The 21035-nt window shown below is 51.4% G+C and overlaps 1 protein-coding gene across 2 annotated transcripts; it reads left to right on the top strand.

Moving 5' to 3' along the window:
- Nucleotides 1-4684: 4684 nt before the first annotated feature.
- Nucleotides 4685-14377, top strand: APLN (apelin). 2 transcript variants are annotated; one of them, XM_063660491.1, is made up of 3 exons: nucleotides 4685-5365; nucleotides 10865-11036; nucleotides 11729-14377. In XM_063660491.1, exons 1-2 carry the CDS (start codon nucleotides 5014-5016, stop codon nucleotides 11029-11031), a joined length of 519 nt encoding a protein of 172 aa, XP_063516561.1. In that variant the 5' UTR covers nucleotides 4685-5013; the 3' UTR covers nucleotides 11032-11036; nucleotides 11729-14377. The 2 variants fall into 2 exon arrangements, with proteins under 2 accessions (XP_063516561.1, XP_054327148.1); XM_054471173.2 differs by having other exon boundaries at nucleotides 4688-5080.
- The last annotated feature ends 6658 nt before the right edge of the window (nucleotides 14378-21035 follow it).

Here is a 21035-nt window from a genome sequence, read left to right as displayed (position 1 = left end):
GCCTGGGCAACAAGAGTGAAACTCCATCTCCAAAAACAAAAACAAAAAAATTCAACATATGAATTTTGGAGGGACACATACATTCAAACCTTAGCACTTAAAAAATTAGGTACCATTATTATCCTCATTTAACAGAGGAAAAAACTGAGCCTCAGAGAAGCTAAATAACTTGCCCAAGGTCACACAGCTAACAAATGGGGTTGAGGGGCAGGATTTGAATTCAGTTATGTGAAACTCCAAAAGCTGAGTTCTTTTTAATGCCTCACACTGTTCACTTTAACCCACAAGAGACGTGGATGAGTCAACTGAACAGCAGTGGCTGGTGGTGACATAGGACAATAAGCAGAACTGAATAGCATGTGCATAGCTCTGATGAGGGGGGCAAGTCACACTTTGAACTCACATAGGTCAGCTATCTCACTTCTGTCCCCAACAATGCACTGAGTCCTACCCTTGCCCCCAGGATTGTCCCTCACCTTGACTGGAAACTGAGTCTTGCTGCTGACCACAGGTCCTGAGCCCCAAATGCAGCAATGCTTCCAGCAATTTCACAGCTACTTGCTGCCTCAGGGCAGGAGAGTGTGGACAGTTTCATGTACCTCCTTCCCACCTCCAGAGAAATACCTTGAAACAGTGGTCCCCACATTTTTGGCATCAGGGACTGGTTTCATGAAAGACAACTTTTCCATGGACTAGGGTTAGGAGGGATGGTTTCAGGATGACTCAAGTGCATTATATTTATTGTGCACTTTATTTCTATTTTTTTTTGTAATACATAATGAAATAATGCTACAATTCACCACAATGTAGAATCAGTGGGAGCCCTGAGTTTGTTTTCCTACAACTAGATGGTCCCATCTGGGGGTGATGAGAGACAGTGACAGATCACCAGGCATTAGATTCTCATAAAGAACATGCAACCTAGATCCCTCACATATGCAGTTTACAATAGGGTTCATGCTCCTATGACAATGTAATGCCACTGCTGATCTGACAGAAGGTGGAGCTCAGGTGGTAATGGGAGCAATGGAGAGCAGCTGTAAATACAGATGACGCTTCGCTGGCCCATCTACTGCTCACCTCCTGCTGTGAGGCCTGGTTCCTAATAGAACAGGGAGCCATAGTGGTCCATGGCCCAGGGATTGGAGACTTATGCCTTAAAACATTTATCCTGCTGATATTCATTCAATAGTATCATCTTGAACAAAAGACAGCACCGAGTTGGGCCGACAGTTGCTTACCTGACAGGCAGTTATGAAGTATCAATTATGTGCCAGGCATTGTGCTAGGTGCTATCACAGCAGTGACCTTAAAGTCTGGCAAATAGATACAGATATTCGAAAACTGGTCATTTCAATCTGATATTAAGATATCTGGGAGCCTACAAGGGGTTCAGAGTGGGCAATCAGAGCTGCGTTCCTTGCCTCATGGGCCTTGACCCCTGAATGGATATGGTGGTGATGGGTCCTCTCTGCAGAATTACAGCAGGCCCATAGAGCACGGTGTGCAGATGCAAAAGTGTTCCCAATGCACTGTGAGAGCATCTACCAATGAAAGGTACAGCCATAGCTGTTATGGAGAGGGCAAAGTCACCGTGGGCAAGGGTGTCCTGAGAAAGAAAGATGAAATCTTGGATCTGGGACTACAAAAACAGATGCGGCCAGGCATGGTGACTGACACTTGTAATCCCAGCACTTTGGGAGGCTGAGATGGGAGGATTGCTTGAGACCAGGAGTTTAAGACCAGCCTGAGAAACATAGTAAGACTCAGTCTCTACAAAAAATAAAAATAAATTTAAAAATTAGCCTGGTATGGTGGTGCATGTCTGTAGTCCCAGCTACTCGGGAGGCTGAGGTGGGAGGATCACTTGAGCCTAGAAGTTTGAGCCTGCATTGGGCTGTGATCGCACTACTGCACTTTAGCCTAGGGTAACAGAGCAAGACCCTGCCTCTAAAAAAAATGAATGTAATTTGGTTAAATGAAGAGAAGGATTCAATTAAAAAATGATTCTCTCAAGTGTCAGATCTTTAAATCTTACTGTAAATGCATGCCTTCAGCTTGGCTTGAATTTCTATTGGTTTGCTTTTATGTTTTTTTTCCCTCACCTTGTACATTTTGAAGGCTAGGTAGGGTGGGAAAATGGATTATAGAAAAAAGAAGAATGAATGAATGCTCTAACCAATAGAACTTTCTGCAGTGATTGAAGATTCTATTCTGTGCCGTCCAATACAGTAGCCACTAGCCACATATCGGCAATTGAAGCGTGGCCAGTGGAACTGAGGAACTGAATTTTAAACTTCATTGGAAATGTGGTTAGTAGCTATTGTATTGGAAAGCGCTATGTGTTCCAACCACTTAGCAATATGCCATACACACCCTAGTAAAGGTGCAATTAAATACAAAGGCTTCTATTAACCTAGTTATGGGGGACACTTATTTGGGTGTGCATGGGCTTGCCCAATCAAGGATTGGAGCACCAAGGTTCCTAAAAACAACCCTGCAAGAGCTTATTCTTAATTTGCATGGTACCTTCAGGCACATTATCTTACTTAATCCCATAACAACTTTGAAGTGGGTAGAGCAGAGATTATCACCTCCATGAACCCCAGTAAGTTTAGGTGATGATGGCAAGGCCCTACAGCAAATGAGGGTGGAGACTAGAAGCCAGGTGTTTCTCCTCCTGGTTAGAAAACGCTTTCCAGCCAGGCGTGGTGGCTAACACCTGTAATCCCAACACTTTGGGAGACCGAGGTGGGTGGATCATCTGAGGTCAGGAGTTCGAGTCCAGCCTGACCAACATGGTGAAACCCCGTCTCTACTAAAAATACAAAATTAGTCGGGCATGGTGGCGCATGCCTGTAATCCCAGCTGCTCAGGAGGCTGAGGCAGGAGAATTGCTTGAACCTGGGAGGCGGAGGTTGCAGTGAGCTGAGATAGCGCTATTGCACTCCAGCCTGAGTGACAGAGCAAAACTCGGTCTCAAAATAAAAAATAAAAAAAAGAAGAAAGAAAGAAAGAAAAAAGAAAAAGAAAAGAGAAAGAAAGAAAACTCCAGGGGAACAGCGAAGGGAGAATGGTCTCCTGCTACTCATATCCTGGTTCTCAAGGATGAAGAGGGGTGCCATGCTTCACATGCTTTTTTTTACTTGAGTGTGGTTAATGGGCCATAGGCTATTAATGAGAACCTTATCTTATTCCCTTCCTGCTACCTGAATTTAGGCAGTAAAGATGTTTTTGAAAATTTCATTCATATATTCAAAATTATGTATTGAGTACCAGTCATGTCGCAGGCACTGTTCTAGGTCTGGGGACACAGCTGTGAATAAAGCAAAGATCCCTCCCTTGTGGAGGTAACCCTTCTGGTGGAGAGAGACTGATAATAAATACATTGTGTATATATAGGATTTTTGCAACATTTCAAAGATATTTTAAATATGCCGTGGTCTCTCATGTCTTTTATGGCATACACGCACCCTGTCCAATGTATCTTTTGTGTAAATCTGGACTTACACTTCAAGCAAACTGCCTGGCTTGCTGAAAGGTGGAGACACCTTTCGATTCAGTCTTTTACTATGTGTTGAGTGCCACCTATGTGCAGAGCAAGATATTGGGGACTTTGGAGAGATCCAGAGAGTGAGAAGACAATATCCTACCTTAGGGGGTTCCCAGTCCAATGAGGGAAGCAGCCCCATGCTTTGGGAGCTCCCAAGCTATAGAAGCAGCTAACAATCTAGTCTGGAAAGGCAAACAACTTCAGGACCCGCTTCTAAACCGGAATCCCAAGTACACGCAAAATGAATCCAGCCTTGACTGTGTGGAGTTGGGTAAACCACCTGCCTCTTACGATGATGGGGAACTAGAATGAGGACAGCTCCAGGGAACAAGAAAGGGGACACCACAGGAGCTGTCCCATGTCCCAACAGTGGGGAGGAGCTGAGGGGCAGCCCCTGCTGGATTAGTGTTATCCTGAGAAGGCTTCCGGATGCGATGGGATCTGAGGTGCTGCTGCAAAGAATGAATTGCTCACGGAAAGGTGGGTTGGAGGCATTCCAGGTAGAGGGTGCCTCCTGGGGGATGCAGGGAACATGAGGGTCCTGGGCAATTAATCAAGCCTTGGGCACAAGCCTAGGCAGTCACGCCCAATTCAAAGCCAGCTGAAAATGCAGAGGAGAGAGGAGGGCCAGTGTTTGGGTGTCTTGACCAAATCCTTGAAGCTGGCCAGCGGCAAGAGCAAGGACCAGGGTCAGGGTCAGAGGTAGAGGGCGTGAGTGAAGGCAACCCAGACTGAGTCCTTCCCTAAGCGCCCAGGTTTCCTGACAGCTGTTAAGGAAGCAAGGTGAGAAAGGGTTAAGTGTGCCCCTCCACCGCCCCAAATGCTTCCTGTGTTTGAAATCCTTCAGGTCTCTGCAAACCCTCTGGTCCCCGGCCAGGCGGGCATTGTCCGGGGAGCGGTTGTGGGTTGTCAGAGAGGCCGCGCAGCCTTTGTTGTGGGGCCACCTCGGGGTTCCCTCTCGCGCTCGCGCTCGGGCTGGGGCTGCAGAGTGCGTGCCTGGAGGGGGGCGGTGCGGGAGGCTCGCTCCCTCTCCCTCTTCCTGCCCCCCCCCTCTAGCCCTCCCGATGACCACATGACCAAGTGGGCTCGCGGCCAAGCCACAAGCTACAAAATGCAGCCCCTGGAGTGAGCGGGGAGCATTCTCGCTGGCAGCCGGGGTCACCGGCAGTTGCAGCCGCGGCCGAGCAGCCAGCCGCTAAGAAAGAGCTCGCCGCTGCCGCTCCTGGAGCCGCCGAGGCCAGCTTAGCGGCGCTGCCCCGCGGCGGGAGAGGAGGCTGCAGAAGAGCGGAGGCGGCCAGCGGGAGCGGCGGGGCTCAGCGCGCACACTCAGCGGCCCGGGAGCCTCTCGAGCTCCGCGTCCGCACGCGCCAGCCGCGGCTCGCGCCTTTCTTGGCCTCCGGGCGCCCGACCTCTCCTCCCCCGCGCCGGCTCGCCGGCGCCGCGGCAGCCCGAGGAGCAGCATGAATCTGCGGCTCTGCGTGCAGGCGCTCCTGCTGCTCTGGCTCTCCTTGACCGCGGTGTGTGGAGGTGAGTGCGCGCCCTCCCGCTCGCCCGGGCTGCAGCCGAAGCGCTCCTTTCCCTCCGCCCTATTCGCACTCTCCCCGCCTCCCGGGGAGCCCGGCGCGAGTCGTGCAGTAGCAGCCACGCGCCGGCCAGCTCCAGGCAGCAGATTGACAGGGCGCCCCGAGCCATGGGGCGGCTGGCCGCAAGGACCGCTTCTTTTGCGGGGCTCAACTCTGCCTTTGGCATCACCTGCCCGTCACCTTGTCCCTCCTAACCGTCGCTCGCAGTCCCAGGAGCTCAGGACCACAGGTGTGCGCCGCGTGTCCCACGCCCTGCACCCCGCGTGGTGGAGGTGGGGGCGGGGGACATGCCCGCTCCCTCGTGGATCGATGGAGGGAACTGACCAGAGTCGAGTGGGCTGGGCTCCCATGTTGAACGTCTTCTGGTCCGTGAAGGCTGGGAGCCTCCCGCCAGTCCAGGGGCGCGGGAAACCGGGGATGATGTGCCAACATGCAGACGTGACACTTGTTGCATAGGCAGGAGTGCGCGGAGGGGGTGGCGGCATGGAGCCCAGCTGTTGCTCCTTTCGGCCTGCATGTGTGAGCAGAGGCAGCCTCCCCCAGGCAGGGCCGGGCCCAGCCGGGCTGGGCTGGTCTTCTCCTCCGTAACCCCAAGGTCCTGGCTGGTCTCCTCCCCTGCACAGGATGCCCTCCCCATAGCCTCCATCCCACCCCCAGAGACTTGGTTCTCTTACATCCTGGCTCCAGCCTTCCTTTCTGTCTCAGGCACGGGCATGCTTCACCTTAGTCTCCCTGTCGCTAGGCGCCAAAGGAGGAAGCACAGCACCTGACCCGACCCCTCCCTGCAGCTCAGGAAAGGGGAGTCCTTTTGCCCTCACCTGCCAATACTTGGCACTAGTGCCCATGTCCACCCCTAGCCTGGTCCCCACCCACGCCCCAGCAGCCCCATCCCGGGCTGCCTGTCCTCTGTGTGTCAATGTCTCCTGGGGCTGCCAGCTCCCACCTCCAGCTGCCACAGTCCTATGATCTGGCTGTCATTGCTGCCTGCCTGGCACCACACAAGGGGAAGGCCAAGACCAGGTGGACTAACGCCAGGACCATGGCTGGAGTCACAGGGAGGTGGGAGCAGAAGGAAGGAGAAGGCAGGGCAGTGAGTTTCCTAGGGCAAGGGCACAGGGCCCTAAGTGGTTCCAAACCCTCCAGAACAGGAGAATGGCATGCAGCCCAGGAGCCTCCCAGGGGCCCAGCCAGCTCTGCCTGCCTCTCATCGCAGGCCACCTCCTTTCTCTGCTCTTGCTTTTTGGCCCTGCTGTGGCTCTGGGAACACTGCCTGGCTTCTCAGAAAGGTGCAGTGGTTGGGGCTGGCACCTCCTGCCTCCAGGTAGCTGGCCGGTGATTTCTCTATTCAAGACCTGAACACGAAGTGAACCACCACCACACTAAGAAGTGGGCAGGCTTTTTCCACAGAAACTCCTGTCAGGCAGGTAACAGAGGGAGCAAAAGATACGAATGTAAGATACGAATGATACACCATACCAGCCTGTCCTCAGGGAGCCTACCATCTGGTGTCATTGGCAAGGCACGACGCTTGCACAATACCACCACAGGCAAATAGTCCAGGGTGGTGCCTTCAGGGAAGAAAAAGACTGGGTGCAGAGAGTGTTCCAGAGGAAGGTAGGGCTCCTGGATCTGCACACTTGGTGCTCCCCCTAGAGGCTGTGGGGAGACCCCTGGCCAATAGACAACCACTCAGACACTCCTGGGTCCCAGCCATTGGGACAGTACTAGCAAAGGGGAGAGAGCTGGTTTCAAGGGAAGGGAAGTCAGCCAGGATGCCCGAACACCGTGTGGCTGGTCCAGAGCCTGCCACTTCGTGCTTTAATTCCCCCGTCTTCATTAGGTCATCTGTCCACTCTGATTTGGATAAATTCGTTGCCCTCACATTTTGCTCAAGCCTCGTGCTGGAAACTTTCAGGGCTCTCACTGACTTCTCTACTCCCTGACTTCTCCTGGAGCCAAGGAAGGGCATGTCCCTGGAGGTGGCCACCAGCCAAGGGTCCAGGTACACATGTCCTGCTCTCGCTGGCTCCTGTCCTGGGTTAGAAGCAGGAATCCCAGAACCACTTTGTCCTTGGCCCGGACTGGCATGCTGTCCCCAGCCAGAGTCCCCAGTCAAAGTTCCAGCCTGAAAACCACACTTCCTCCTCTCCACAGTCTGTCTTGACTTGGAATGTCCACCCCGACCCCTCTCCACGCCGCCTCTCATCACCCTGCTACCACCACGTACACTCCTCCACTGCCTCCTGACCTGGGATACACTTTGCTCTTTTGAGTCTGAGAACTCCTGGGCCAGGGCCAAGTGTCCCTCGGTCTCTGAGCACCCCTCTTTTTCCCCTTCTCCTCCCGCTCCGCAGGCCCAGCTCAAAGCCTGCAGTCACAGTGGGAGTGTGAGGAGAGCCTACTGTACCCCTCCTGCTCAGGGAAGGGCATCTCTACTCCATCCCCAGTCCTCAGCACTAAGCACCCGTGTAACCTGAGCCAGGCCTCTCCTCGCAAATAACTAAAGCAAGGGAAGCAGAGGGCCACCAGACAGAGCATGATGTATCCCAGGGCAGCAAAGCTGGCACTGGAGACAGCACAGGGCCCTGGAGAAGGCGACTGGGATGGGGGGCTGGGCAGACAAAGAGACACATGCAGGACCACAGAGCAGTGGAGGGGCATTGCCAGCGGGGTCCCCACAGGAGCATACATTTGGGCTTTTAAAGTCATCACAAGACAGGCCAGACTGAGAGAGGAAAAACAGGTGCGTCATTCCTGATGAGACTGGCATGTTCCTGAAAAGTCGCAAGTACCTTTTTGTGCGTTGGCAGGGTTGGAGTTCAGATAGCATGAAAGTCAAATCCTGTCCTCCCCCAGACTGTGGTTCTCAGCATGGAGATGCTGTAGCTTCGTGGCTGATGGCACTTCAGCAGGCAATGGCTCCAATCTCTCTAGGCTCGAGATTGTTTGGAGGATTGCTCCAGCCTCCTTTTACGTAGCAAATGAGCTGGAAGAAAATATTTAAGTGCATTAGGGCTGGCCTCCATTTCTAAAGGGGAATTCTTTTGTACAGTCAAGACCTCTGCAGTGATGAGAATCAACAGCCTCTAATTTGTTCCTTTGGACAGGATAAAGCCAGGGTTTCAGGTGTCAGCTTATCTGATGGTGAGCCAGACTCAGAATCAAAAGTAGGAAACAGGTGGGTGATGGGCTTAGAGTGCGGGAGGAGCCGGCAGATCTCGGTGATGCTGAGGACAATGAGTCCCCAACCCAATGGGAGGGACACAAGAAGCCCGGAGCTGCTCTCCAGGGCCTGGCAGGGGGCTCAGTCAGCTCAGAGTGGTTCTTCTCTGCAGACCTAGAGTCTAGACATCTTCCTGGCCAGAGTCAGAGCCACCAACCCTGCTCCCCATCCTGACATATGGCCTCTAGCCCTCACTTTCTGACTGCCACAGACACTCACAATCTTGGGTGCTGAGCACATGGAGATGATGCCCTCTCCTTCCTGGCACCGTGCTTCTCTTCATGTCTGCCACCACCCTGAGCTACAATGGCCTGCACCACTACCCCATCCCTTCTACACCCCCAGCAGTCGAAGGTGCAGAGGTGAGAGCCAAGTGTTGACTTGGTTCACTTCACAAGGCCCCTAGGTTCTTCCCCTGCTCCTTATCAGCATCATTCAGATCCGCCCTCAGTGATCAGGGTGAGCCTTGTGGGGACCCCAGAACTCAAGGCAGAGGCTGAAGCAGCTGTGGTGGGGAGCTTAGTGAAGGTCTTTCCTTCCTCTCCCTCTCCAGCCGCAGCCCCCTCACAGATGGCGCCAAGAGGGTAGCTCTATGACAGTCAAACAGAAACAGCCCCCTTGTTCCATCCATACTTACTGCTCCAAAGTGCTAAGATAATTCTTCTTTTAATTCTCATAGGTTATGAATTTAAGGGATAAGTTGGCACGGAAGTGTGGCTAGTTAACCAAATGACCCAAGTCAACAGTGGGGTCCTCATGGGCCTGGCGATTTTTCTTGGGGAAAGAGGGAAGGAGGGTGCAGACTTGGAGAATATGTGTTTATGTGTGTGTGTGTGGAGGGGGTGGGTATGTCTGGGTGTGAGTGGGGAGAACTGCAGGCCCAGAAGCCTGGGGGAAGAGGGCCCTAAGGCCAAACCCGCCCATTTTTGGCCCAAGAGGAGGCTAAACACTTGGAAATTGTGTGCAAGCAGAGGAGGACTCACAAAAACCAAGGAGCCAAGGAAGGAACAGAGCATGGGGATGTTGGAGGCAGAGACAGAGGGGAAGGGGGAGCTGCCAGGGGTATGACTGGGGTGTGAGCAGCCAATGGGAGGCTCTATGGAAACTGTGAGCAAGTGGTGGGAATTCCTGGGTAGGTGGCAATGGGGCTCGAGGGACAGGGATTTAGATGCAGGCAAATCAGATGGTATGCGGGGGGAGAGAGACTGTTATTCATTATCTCTGGCCTCAGATGCTGTATCTGCGCAGGCCTGTACTGGGCATTGCACAAGTACCCTGCCTGGCTGCCTCTTCCCCGGCACCATCTCATCTCCGCACACTGCCTGCCACCACCAGCCAGGCTTGTCTTGGGGGTGGCAGCTCGGCTTCCCTGCATGGACTGCAGGCTTCATGAGAGTCGGCCTGCATGTCTTTTCCCTCACTGCACCCAAGGATACTCTGCACCACTTGGATTCCATTGTCAGGGCTCAGTCTGGTGTCAGGAGGCTTCTACTCTAAGCCTCCTGACAGATGCGGACAGATGTAAAGAGGAGCCCCAGAGTGCAGAATAGAAGCCAGCTGGGATTGAAATGGAAGGAATTTACATGAGACACAGGATGCAGGTGTGATCTGGGAATTTCAGGAGGTAGGGCATTGGTGGGGAGGTACCAACTGCAATAGCCCACCCCCCTCCTGGTGCACAGACATGCTGCTGAAGGTGACCATTCTCTCATTTATTCATTCTCAAATATTCATGCAATATTTATTGGTCTCTAAATCTGGTCTCAGGTCTCTAAATCTGGTCACAGCATGAGGCAGGCTGAGTCAGAGACCCCTCCCCCTTAACCCGCCTGGCCCAGCCCCATCCACTGGGAGGACTTGGCGCCCTAGAGATGCCTAACCACTGATGAGACACCCAGGGGCGAGATATGAGCTCCCTAGTACTCAAAAGTGGGTCATCCTGCATATCAAAGGATGTAGGAGTACAATGACGTGATGTTCAGGATTTGCTTTAAAATACTGCAGTCAAGGAAAATAGAAAAGGGATAACTAAAGCATATGTGACTCCATCTGGATAACTGTTGAATCTGGGTGATGGGTACATGGCTGTGGGAGGGTCATTGTAATGTCATATGTCTGAAATGTTTGAAGTGTACCAGTTGCAGAGGTGCCATGGTGATTACTGCCTCCTGCCCCCCAGCCAAGTACAGGCATGACACCCCAAAGTGGACACCCCCCAATGACGTTTCAAAGAAAGAACCCACTTGTGCCTGTCAGAAACACGATATAACTGTCAAAAGGACAGAAAGTCAGCTACATCAATGGCAAGATGTGAGTACGAGGTTCCGTTTGTCCCAGGACAGTGCAGAAATGGCAAATTTTCCCTCAATATGAAAAAGAGAAACAAAGAAAATCTATGAGAAGTGCCACCACATGGACAGACGACCCCTCCCGCGGGCCTGTGGTCTGCAGCCCCTGCCCGTTTCCAACAACCTTCCTCACTAACAGGCTTTCTCCTTCCTGCAGGGTCCCTGATGCCGCTTCCCGATGGGAATGGGCTGGAAGAGGGCAATGTCCGCCACCTGGTGCAGCCCAGAGGGTCGAGGAATGGGCCAGGGCCCTGGCAGGGAGGTCGGAGGAAATTCCGCCGCCAGCGGCCCCGCCTCTCCCATAAGGGACCCATGCCTTTCTGAAGCAGGTACTTGAGCCTCTGTTCAGTGGACAGTGCTAAAGCGGAGGGAGAGGGACAGCCTAGAAGCCGGGTGACCCTGCCGCTCATCACTGGCCAGACACATCCATCAAGCAGTCTTGGCGCCACACTCACGCGGGCTTAGAGCTGGCAAGAGAGCTTATGGGGCAGCTGTGTAGCCCCTTTATTTTACAGACGATCTCGTCTAAGGCCCAGAGAGGGGCTTGATACTTGGGGCCAGTCTCCCTTCCACCCTGCTGCCTGGGGTTGGGGAGGCTGGCCTGCTTAGAGATTTCTAGACATCCTGGTGGACCTTAATGGCTGGGGAGGGGTGCCCAGGGCAAACCTACAGATGTCCAGTGTAGATTGTCACCAGAGTTGGGGAAGGAGGCAGAGAGCTCTAGGGGCTCTCAGGCAGAGAACAAGAGGACAGTTGTGGCTGTGCTTGCCCGGAGCTGTGAGAAGGAGGGAAGAACCAAGGTGGCAGCAGAGAGAGGAGAGCTGAAGCCTGCCCCTCCCCTGGTCTGCTGGCCGTCCCACTGCAATGGGGACAGGCAGGCACCAATTCAGGGGCCTTGGGCTTGAGGTTTGGGCTAAGTGGAGTTGAGGGGAAAGAGAAGGCGGTCTCCTCTCCTTTCTGGGGAGTTCCTTTGGCCTAGGATATGTCCATGACTTCTCTCTCGTCATTTTTGTCTCCTTAGGACTGAAGGGGCCCCCAAGTGCCCACCCCCTGCGGTTCTGTCTCCTCCATAGATTGGTCTGCTTCTCTGGAGGCCTCACGTCCATTCAGCTCTCACCTCGCACCTGCTGTAGCCACCGATGGGCCCAGCTCTTCTCACCTGCCTGCTTCCCCCAGTGGCATGCTCCTGGCTGTAGTTTGGATGATTCCCGTTCTCTCACAAGGATCCGTCCAGTCCATCTTCCTGGCCCCTCCCTGGACTGACTTTGGAGACCCAGCCCCAGAAAGCCTCCCTTCTTCTCCAGGTCCCCTCTGCTTTAGTCCCTGCCTGTCTCATCTAACGCTCCAAACCTTCACTTGGGCCTTCCTTCCTCATGTCTGCCCTGGGCGCGGGGTGGAAATGCTCCCTTCTGTGGGCTCCAGCAGATCCCTTGTTTTCCTGTCAGTTGGACCCTTCACCCGGCCTCCAGGGAGGAATGCAGAGAAAAGCAAGGAGAGACTCTGGTTAAGAGGTGCTGGCTGCAGGGATCCAGACAGGGCACATTGGAGGCACGGAAGTGTGGCAGGGGGAGCTCTGGTGAAGTGGGTGGAGCATCGGCATTTGCTCAGTTAAGGGAGAGGTAAAGGAGAGGGGCCCGTGAAGTCCTTTGTCACTTCTCTTGCCTTACTGTGCCTCCCAATACTCCCTTCTTCCTGCCCCCACACCCTGTCCCCAGCTAGCCCAAGCTCCAGGTCAGGAGGGGAGGGTGCTGGGCCTGACATGGCTCTATACCCTCCCAGGAGTAAAAGCCAAGCAAGAGGTTGTTTTTGCCAAGAATCACAGAATATTAGAGCTGACAGGACCCTTGAAGATCACTTAGCCTTCTTAGGCAAATACCTGCAAAACAGAAGCCTGGAGAGGGGAGTGACCTGCTCAGAGTCATTGCAGAGCCGGAATGGGGACCAGGTCTCCCATCTCCTACTTTATGACGCCCTCTTCCCTCTTGATGATGTCTTTTCAAAGCAAATGAAGTGCCTTTTCCCGAGGCTGGAGCTGGGGTTGGCTGGGAGGGGAAGGGAAGGGAGAGGCGAGCTGGCTGTGAACTGTCCTGTTGTGGGGCCGGAGCTGCTCCCACCTCCCTGACCTACCCCTGCTGCACCATTCCCCCAGCTGGGCTGGAAGGTTCCATAACTGGCTGGCTGCCCCCATAATTGGCAGTGTTCCCAGACCCAGGGTACTCTAATAGGGGTGGCTCAGGCACTGAGACTACCGCTCAACCCCAGGGTGGTTTTCAGGAGTCCGAGGTAGCCTTCAATCATTGGACTCCATGGCCTTCCCTTCGTGTTGACCGGACCTTCCTTCCAGGGCTTTTCCTTTGAGGGAGGCGGAGAGGGGAGAAGAAGGAAGGGAAGGGCAGAAGGAAGGAGGGGCAGGAGGAAGAAAAGAAAGCAAAGGAAGAGAAGGAAGGAAAGAAAGATGGGAGGAAGTGCAGCAGGAATAGCACCCTCTCCCCGGGAGGCCCCAGCTTGCGTGAAGGGCCATCACCAGCCATTCCTTGGAGGGGGCTTTCTCCCCTTTTGCTTGAGCAGGCTTCCCAGGAGGGAGAAAGAGAAGACAAGAGCCTGATGCCCAACTTTGTGTGTGTGGGGATGGGGGAGTCAGGGCCCCCCAAGTCCCACAATAGCCCCAATGTTTGCCTATCCGTCTCCCCCAAGCCCCTTTACCTATGCTGCTGCTAACGCTGCTGCTGCTGCTGCTTAAAGGCTCATGCTTGGAGTGGGGACTGGTTGGTGCCCAGAAAGTCCCTTCTGCCACTGACGCCCCCATCAGGGATTGGGCCTTCTTTCCCCCTTCCTTTCTGCGTCTCCTGCCTCATCGGCCTGCCATGACCTGCAGCCAAGCCCAGCCCTGTGGGGAAGGGGAGAAAGTGGGGGATGGCTAAGAAAGCAGGGAGATAGGGAACAGAAGAGGGTAGTGGGTGGGCTGGGGGGGCTGCCTTATTTAAAGTGGTTGTTTATGATTCTTATACTAATTTATACAAAGATATTAAGGCCCTGTTCATTAAGAAATTGTTCCCTTCCCCTGTGTTCAATGTGTTTGTAAAGATTGTTCTGTGTAAATATGTCTTTATAATAAACAGTTAAAAGCTGACAGTTCGCCCTTACTCTTGGAGGTCATGTTCAGGAGGGGCATTCCTTTCCCCTGGGGGTCATGGTTGTCCCCATGCCCACATATTGCACGTGCAGGGAGGTAAGTGCCTGCATCCCAAATCGGTTCTAGGTCAACTGGCCTCAAACCGATTTGCCATGAACTCACAAAATGAATCCCTATGCTCAATGACCAGGTCACATAAAATCCAGCCCACTTACGGGTTTTCTGGCATCTGTTTGGGTGTCCTAATTTTTTTGGCAGTGTCATTTGAAGAATTTTTTAAAAGCAGTTTATTTAAGAACATACTGATTAAATGCAGGATCGCTACTAAAAATTGTTTTGTATCCTTGGTGGGTGTCTTCTGCTATTTTATCTACTTTTGAACACTTTCAGGACTTTTTAGCCAGTTTGCCTTTCTTGAAAAATGTTATGTTTTCAGCAATAAATACATTTGATAATGACTTTGTTTGTATCATTTTATGTTTCACAGAGTTGCTTGATGAATGAGATAGCCTGAAAAATAAAATGCAAAGAGTTCAATATAATTCTGCCCCATCTGTCTCACTTCATGTTTGTTGTCAAAATGCCAGTATCTTGCAGAACAGAAGGGAACATTGGGTACATGCTAATTTGGTTAATAAACCCATTAGGTGCACACAGGCATACACAGTACAGAGCAAAACTCAGTGGGAAGCAGAGAGGAGGGATCAAAATGGGTTCATTTGATAAATCTCGTGGGAAATCCTATAGATTTGACAAATATTTAGTGCTAGAAATATACAATTTTAAAGGGTATTCAAACAAACTCCCTAAAAAGTTGTAAAAATGCTCAATAGGAGAGAAAAATAGAAAAAGTCACCCACAAGCATACAAAACAATCTCATTATTGACAAAATGCTGCAAGTTGTGATAGTGATTTAAAAATGCAATGTTACGGCTGGGCACGGTGGCTCACACCTGTAATCCCAGCACTTTGGGAGGCCGAGGCAGGCGGCTCACTTGAGGTCAGGAGTTTGAGACCAGCATGGCCAACACGGTGAAACTCCGTCTCTACTAAAAATACAAAAATTAGCTGGGTATGGTGGCAGGTGCCTGTAATCCCAGCTACTCAGGAGGCTGAGGCAGGAGAATTGCTTGAACACAGGAGGTGAAGGTTGCAGTGAGCCGAGATCACACCACTGTACTCCAGCCTGGGTGACAGAGCCAGACTCCATCTCAAAAAAAAAAAAAAAAAAAAAAAGTGATGTTACATTGGAAGTGCCTCTTAGGAAAACTGGTGCAAAATGCCTTATTTTAAAATTACTAGTTTGACTTTTAGGCAAACAGGTGGAACTGGTTTAGGCAGAGGTTTCAGGTGGACTGGCTTTATGATGATTAGTCTGTTACCTCCCTAATCACTCCCAAAGTTCTAAATTCACGTGAAAGCAAGGAGAAGGGAGTGGGGCATGGGGCAGGACAACTTAATACTGACCCATAAGGGTACAGTGAATTAGATAAGTGAATCTAGAATCTGGTCTTCAAATTCCAGAATGCAAACTCTTTCTACAGTACTACAGAAGGTCCCCTAACTAGAAAGAAGAATTAGGTACAATTTGATATTCTTTTTTTTTTTTTTCCGAGACAGAGTCTCGCTCTGTCTCCCAGGCTGGAGGGAAGGCAGTAGTGCAATCTTGGCTCACTGCAACCTCCACCTCCTGGGTTCAAACGATTTTCCTGCCTCACCCTCCCAAGAAGCTGGGATTACATGCACCCACCACCATGCCTGGCTAATTTTTTGTATTTTTATTTATTTATTTATTATTATTATTTTTAGTAGAGACAGGGTTTCACCAGGTTAGCCAGGCTAGTCTTGAACTCCTGACCTCAAGTAATCCACCTGCCTTGGCTTCCCAAAGTGCTGTGATTACAAGCATGAGCCACCATGCCCAGCTATGTTTGATATTCTTAGTAAGTACAATACAAATTCATAGTACAAGAGGGCACAGTGTGGACTGGTGGGATCAGGGAAAGCTAATAGAGGCTGAGTGATAAAAACAGGCCCTAGAAGGCACAATAGGATTTGGTTAAGTTGGTGAAAGGATGATGGGCAGTGATGGCAGGGACAAGGAAGGGGGAGCAGCCACCAGGGTCCATGAAACATATGTAGTCAACTGGATACTACTTGGTGGATGCAAGTGTGACCTCCTTGGGGCAGGGGATAAAGAAAAGAAAGTTGGTGGCTTCTGTAAAGATCATTAGACCTCAAACCAAAAGAAGGCTGGACATATGATATGCGTTGCTACTACCCTTTGGAGATATCTTGACCAAATAAATACAACAGAAGCAGAGTAGGGCATTGCTTCTCAAAATGCAGAGCTTAGGAAAAGAAATAGGAGTTCACTTAACTGATTGTTTCTGGACTGGAGGTCCTGAACTGAGAGGTTGACGAGTGGGGGCAGAGAACCTGAAAACCAACACTCTTTCAAATCCATCCGGAATTAGGCAGCCTCTGAAATGACAGAGATTAGGGAGGCAAACAGACTCAGACCACACACAGCTTTTCAGGACCCCAGGTGTGGTGTAAAATGAGCCATAACTGCTTAGAAATCTAACATTTCAGACTCTCCTGTAGGCCTGGCTGGCTTGGTACCCCCTGTAGGGGCTGGGCTCCTCCGCATTGAGGGAACCATGAGGCCTGGCCTGAGCAGCCATTCTGAGGTCCTTATAGAATTCGATTCTCCAAGCCTAAAGGTTATTCAACTGAAATTTCTCAATCCAAAGTTTCTTTCTGACCAGAATGTGCCTGTGCCAGCTAACTGCCAAAGGAGATGGCAGAGATTTACTCAGTATCTTCCTCTCCTGGCTTGAGAAGGGCCGCTGACTCAGCCGGCATTTCTTGGTAACTCTTGAAAGGAAGGCTTCTTCTCTAGGACTCCTTTGAAAATCCAGCTTTTCCTATGTAGTGGCCAGTGCTCAGAGAAGGAGCCCAGCAAGGGACTCCCCTTGCCGCTGTCTTGGACTTCAGCCAAAGGCCCAAGCCGCATCCAGGACACTTCCTTGAATGTTTCAAATCAGCTGCCAACAGGCTTTTTCTGTAAAGAGCCAGATAGTTTTCTTGACTTTTTGAGCCATATGGTCTCTATCTCAACTCAAACCTCTTTGAATTTGATGCTGCTGCCTACTTTTTAGCACTGTGGTCAGGATTGATGATGCAGGTAAAGTTTTTGGCACATGCAAAAGCAGCCATACACAATACATACACCAGTGGACATGACTGTGTTCCAAAAAAATCTTTATAAAAGCAGGTGGCTTCCCAGCCCTGTCTCAAATGAAGCATCAGCAAGCCCTTCAACTCAGCCCCTGAACCCTTGCCTGGAGTCCAAGGGGAAGACTTACATTCTGCAGCAAGGTGTAGAATTAAGTGATTTAATACACTGGTTATGAGATGGCCTCTGATAATAATCATACTAACAAAGTGATTCCAGTGGAAGGGGAAGTCTGGAGTCAGATCAGGGTTCAAATTCTGGCACCACCATTTACTCACCTGTGTGACCTCGCAGCAAGGGTCTTGATCTGGATGAGCCCATGTTTCTGCTTTAGGCAGGATGCTGCTGCCCAATTTATAGCACTGTGGTCAGGATTGACAGCGATGATGCAGGGAAAGTGTTTGGCACGGTGCCCAGCCCATGTTACGAGCCTACTAAGTGGGAGCTATTATTATCTCTGTTAAGCCTCATTCTAGCCCTGAGAACTGGACAGGGCAGCCATCATTATCCTCAATTTATGGATGAAAAATCAGGCTCATGGAGGTGAGGTTGCTTGTTCAAATTCACAGAGCCACTCATGGGTGAGTAGAGCCTCAAACCTGGGTCTGTCCCCGGCTCAGGTCAGCTGCTGCTATGGTTTGAATGCATCCTTCAAATTCATGTTTTGGAAATTTAATCCCTAAATTCATATGTTGATGGTATTTGGAGGTGGTGCCTTTGGTAGGTAATTAAAATTAAGTAAGGTCATCAGGGTTGTGCTCCTACGATGGAACTGGTGGCTTTATAAGAAGAGGAAGAGAGACCTGAGCTGGCACACTCTTGCCCTCTTGCCATGTGATGCCATTCTACCATGTCATGATTTAGCAAAAAGTCCCTCACCAGATGCCAGTGCCGTGCTCTTGGACTTCCCAGCCTCCAGAGATGTGAGCTAAATAAAGTTTTTTTTCTTTATAAGTTACCCAGTCTGTGGCTACAGAAAACAAACTATGATAGCTTCCCTGCTCCTGCTAAGGGTCCTCTTTCCCACCATGAGTGTGCCTCAGTCACTAGAAATTTCCGGTCTCCCAGATAACCTATAGGGCCTCCCCAGTGACAGATTATGTCCTCAGCATTTTTCCTTGTAGAAGCTTAGCTTGGGCAGCAGCCCAGGAGGCCTCTCCAAAGGTGTTAAGTGCTCACCATTATTAGCACCTGATCTGTCTGGAATTGTGGAGCCAAGCACCTGTTCCAGCACACCTGCTTGGCCATTGAGGTTCCTCTTTGCACAAGGCCAGGGGCTCAGAAACCTGGGTTCCAGTCCTGAATCTGCTTCTACCCAGGGCTTGCTGGGTAGCTTAGCAAAGTCTTTTCTTGGCCCTTTCTGGGCCTCAGCCTACTCACCTGCCCAGGACACCTGGGTGGGTAGATGTGAAGCACCTGCTTGTGACTAGGGATTTGTTGGGGTCCCAGCTAACAGTGGGGGGTGATTCAGGCTGCCCTCCAGAGGCAATTCAGGACCTGACCCAGGGACCTGTAGGGAGGAGCTCTGGGAGAAGAATTGGGCATATGGCAGGAAAATGGGAACCTAAGCCAGTGAGGAAGTCCACTGCTGGGTTACGTGGGTTGCACAAGCTTCCCATAACCCCAGGGGCTGCTGGAACCTCCATTCCATACTTCTCCCTTTGCACAAATTAAATGCTTTCTGATCTTCCCTGAATGTTAAAAAATTGGCACACTGCTGCAGAGCTAGCCTGGTGGCGTGAAACTTGGGGTTCTGAGCTCTGGATCCTAACCCCAGCTTGGTCAGTAACTGGCTGTGTGACTCCAGGCACGTCTGTTCATCTATTAGGGGTCCTGGTTCTCCCTCATCTATTTTCATAGGATGACAATCTCTGCTTTCCCTACCTTAAACACACAGAATCACAGAAGGGCAGAGCTGACATGAACCTGAGAGATCATTCAGTACCCTAAGCCCTGTTATTTTTACAAATGAGGAAAGTGGGACTCAGAAAGGGTAAGTGAACTCTTAAAGGAACATAGCTAGATAGTCCTAGCAAACTCATGTAGGGCGCTTCTCATGTGCCAAGCACTGTTTGAGGAACTTCACCTGTCCTGACTTACTCAGTCCCCATCACAATCCCATTTTATAGCTGAGGAAACTGAGTCACTGAGAAGGTAAGCCACTAGTCTAAAGATCTTCTGTGGTATGTGCAAACGAACTGAGAGGAACAAGGTGGCATTGCTTTAAAGGAAGGCAAAGGCACTGCTGAAATGCCAAGCATTCCCTCCAGGGCTGCAGTCACCTCTCGTCTGTAGGGGAGGGGCTTCGCTTTGGCACCCTCAGTCCCAGGGCAACAGAACTGCTTGTGATTTGGGGGCTGTGACAGGCCTGCTGGGAAGAGGGTGCCTCTTTTTCCATCCAGGCAGAGACATCTCTGGCTCCCTTCCCAGCAGGTGTAGGGATAGAGGCTGGTGACTTTGGCATACGTTATGGGGGGTTTCATCCCCCATGTCTCTAGGCTCCTGAGCTTTCTGGAAGCCTGGAGTTCTTCTCTCCTCTGGAAATTCCCAACTCCTCAGATGTGAGGGATATGGAAAGATAAGAGAGGATAAACAAAGCAGGGAGGAAAAAGGTCCCAGTGAGGAGTGCAGGGGGATGGAGGAGGGAATCTCACCGCACAGCCCCTTCTACCTCCAGCACTGCAGAGATCTTCTGATCTGATTATCCTCTTTCCTCCTTCTCTCTACTCTGGGCTACCCTCTAGCTCAGCTCCACAGCCTGCCTCACCCCCATTCCCACTCCCAAATTGCCTGTCAAGTTTTAGGTCCCATGCCTTGTGTAAGTTTCAAAAGGAGCTCCCCTTCTCTCAATCTATGCCCAAACTTTTAGAACCCAAGCCTATAAAGAGCTCTTTGGCCTACCCTTTCCCCAAATAATCAGTCTCCTGGACAATCAGCTAAAAAATGCCTACCCTTGGCCAGGCGTGGTGGCTCATGCCTGTAATCCCAGCAGTTTGGGAGGCCGAGGTGGGTGGATCATCTGAGGTCAGGAGTTCGAGACTAGCCTGGTCAACATGGCAAAAACTCGTCTCTACTAAAAATACAAAAATTAGCTGGGCATGGAGGTGAGCACCTGTAGTCCCAGCTACTCAGGAGGCTAAGGCGGATGAATCCCTTGAACCTCGGAGGCGGAGTTTGCACCACTACACTCCAGCCTGGACGACAGAGCAAGACTCTGTCTCAAACAAACAAGCGAAACAAACAACAGCAGAAAAAAAAAAAACAAAAAAAAACAAAAAAAACGCCTACTCTGTGCAGGACACCATGCAAGGGACAGTGGAGGAGGAACAGTGGAGAAAGACTTGGTCCTCACCTTTCCTCTGGGAGGCACCAGCGAAAGGTGTGTGGTGAGGGTGTGACATCTCTCACTAGCTGTTGTAGCCACAGTGCCCTCTGTACCACTCCCCCGCAACCCCAGGGATGTTCCCCTGGCCCTGAGCCTGCGCACTGGCCTCAGCAGGACCTGTGAGGGAGGGAGCTTCATACCCATCTTTTAGGAAGCAGAAGCAGGGAAAGCCTCAGCCTAAGTCACCCAAAACCCATTTCCAGTGCTCTTCTAGTTTCCCCAGACTTCCCTTCCCAGGTTCTCTACCTTCCTCCAATTCTCCAGGTCCTCCAACTGCCAGCCAAGGCTCACCTCCCCCATGAAGCCTCCCTGGATGCTCTCCTAGCCCTGATGGTCACCTGCATGTGAGGCCAGAATTGGAACCCAGACTTCTGCCCGCCACCTCCAAAAGCCTTTGTGCTCGCCAACTGTACACCTCCTCAGCAGACTAGGCATGGCCATAGCCACAATGGAGATGATGATGCTGACAGTGATGATGAGGGAAAGTAATGATCCTACCTTCCAGCATGGGATGCGGAGACTTAAACATCTTGACTCCTCCAAGTTCCAAGCCTGGGTCAGTCACTTC

The sequence above is a fragment of the Pongo pygmaeus genome, chromosome X, assembly GCF_028885625.2.
Source record: "Pongo pygmaeus isolate AG05252 chromosome X, NHGRI_mPonPyg2-v2.0_pri, whole genome shotgun sequence".
In the NCBI taxonomy this organism is placed as follows: Eukaryota; Metazoa; Chordata; class Mammalia; order Primates; family Hominidae; genus Pongo; species Pongo pygmaeus.
The sequence above is the reverse complement of the archived record's forward strand: the minus strand, read 5'-3'. Positions and strand labels throughout refer to the sequence as shown.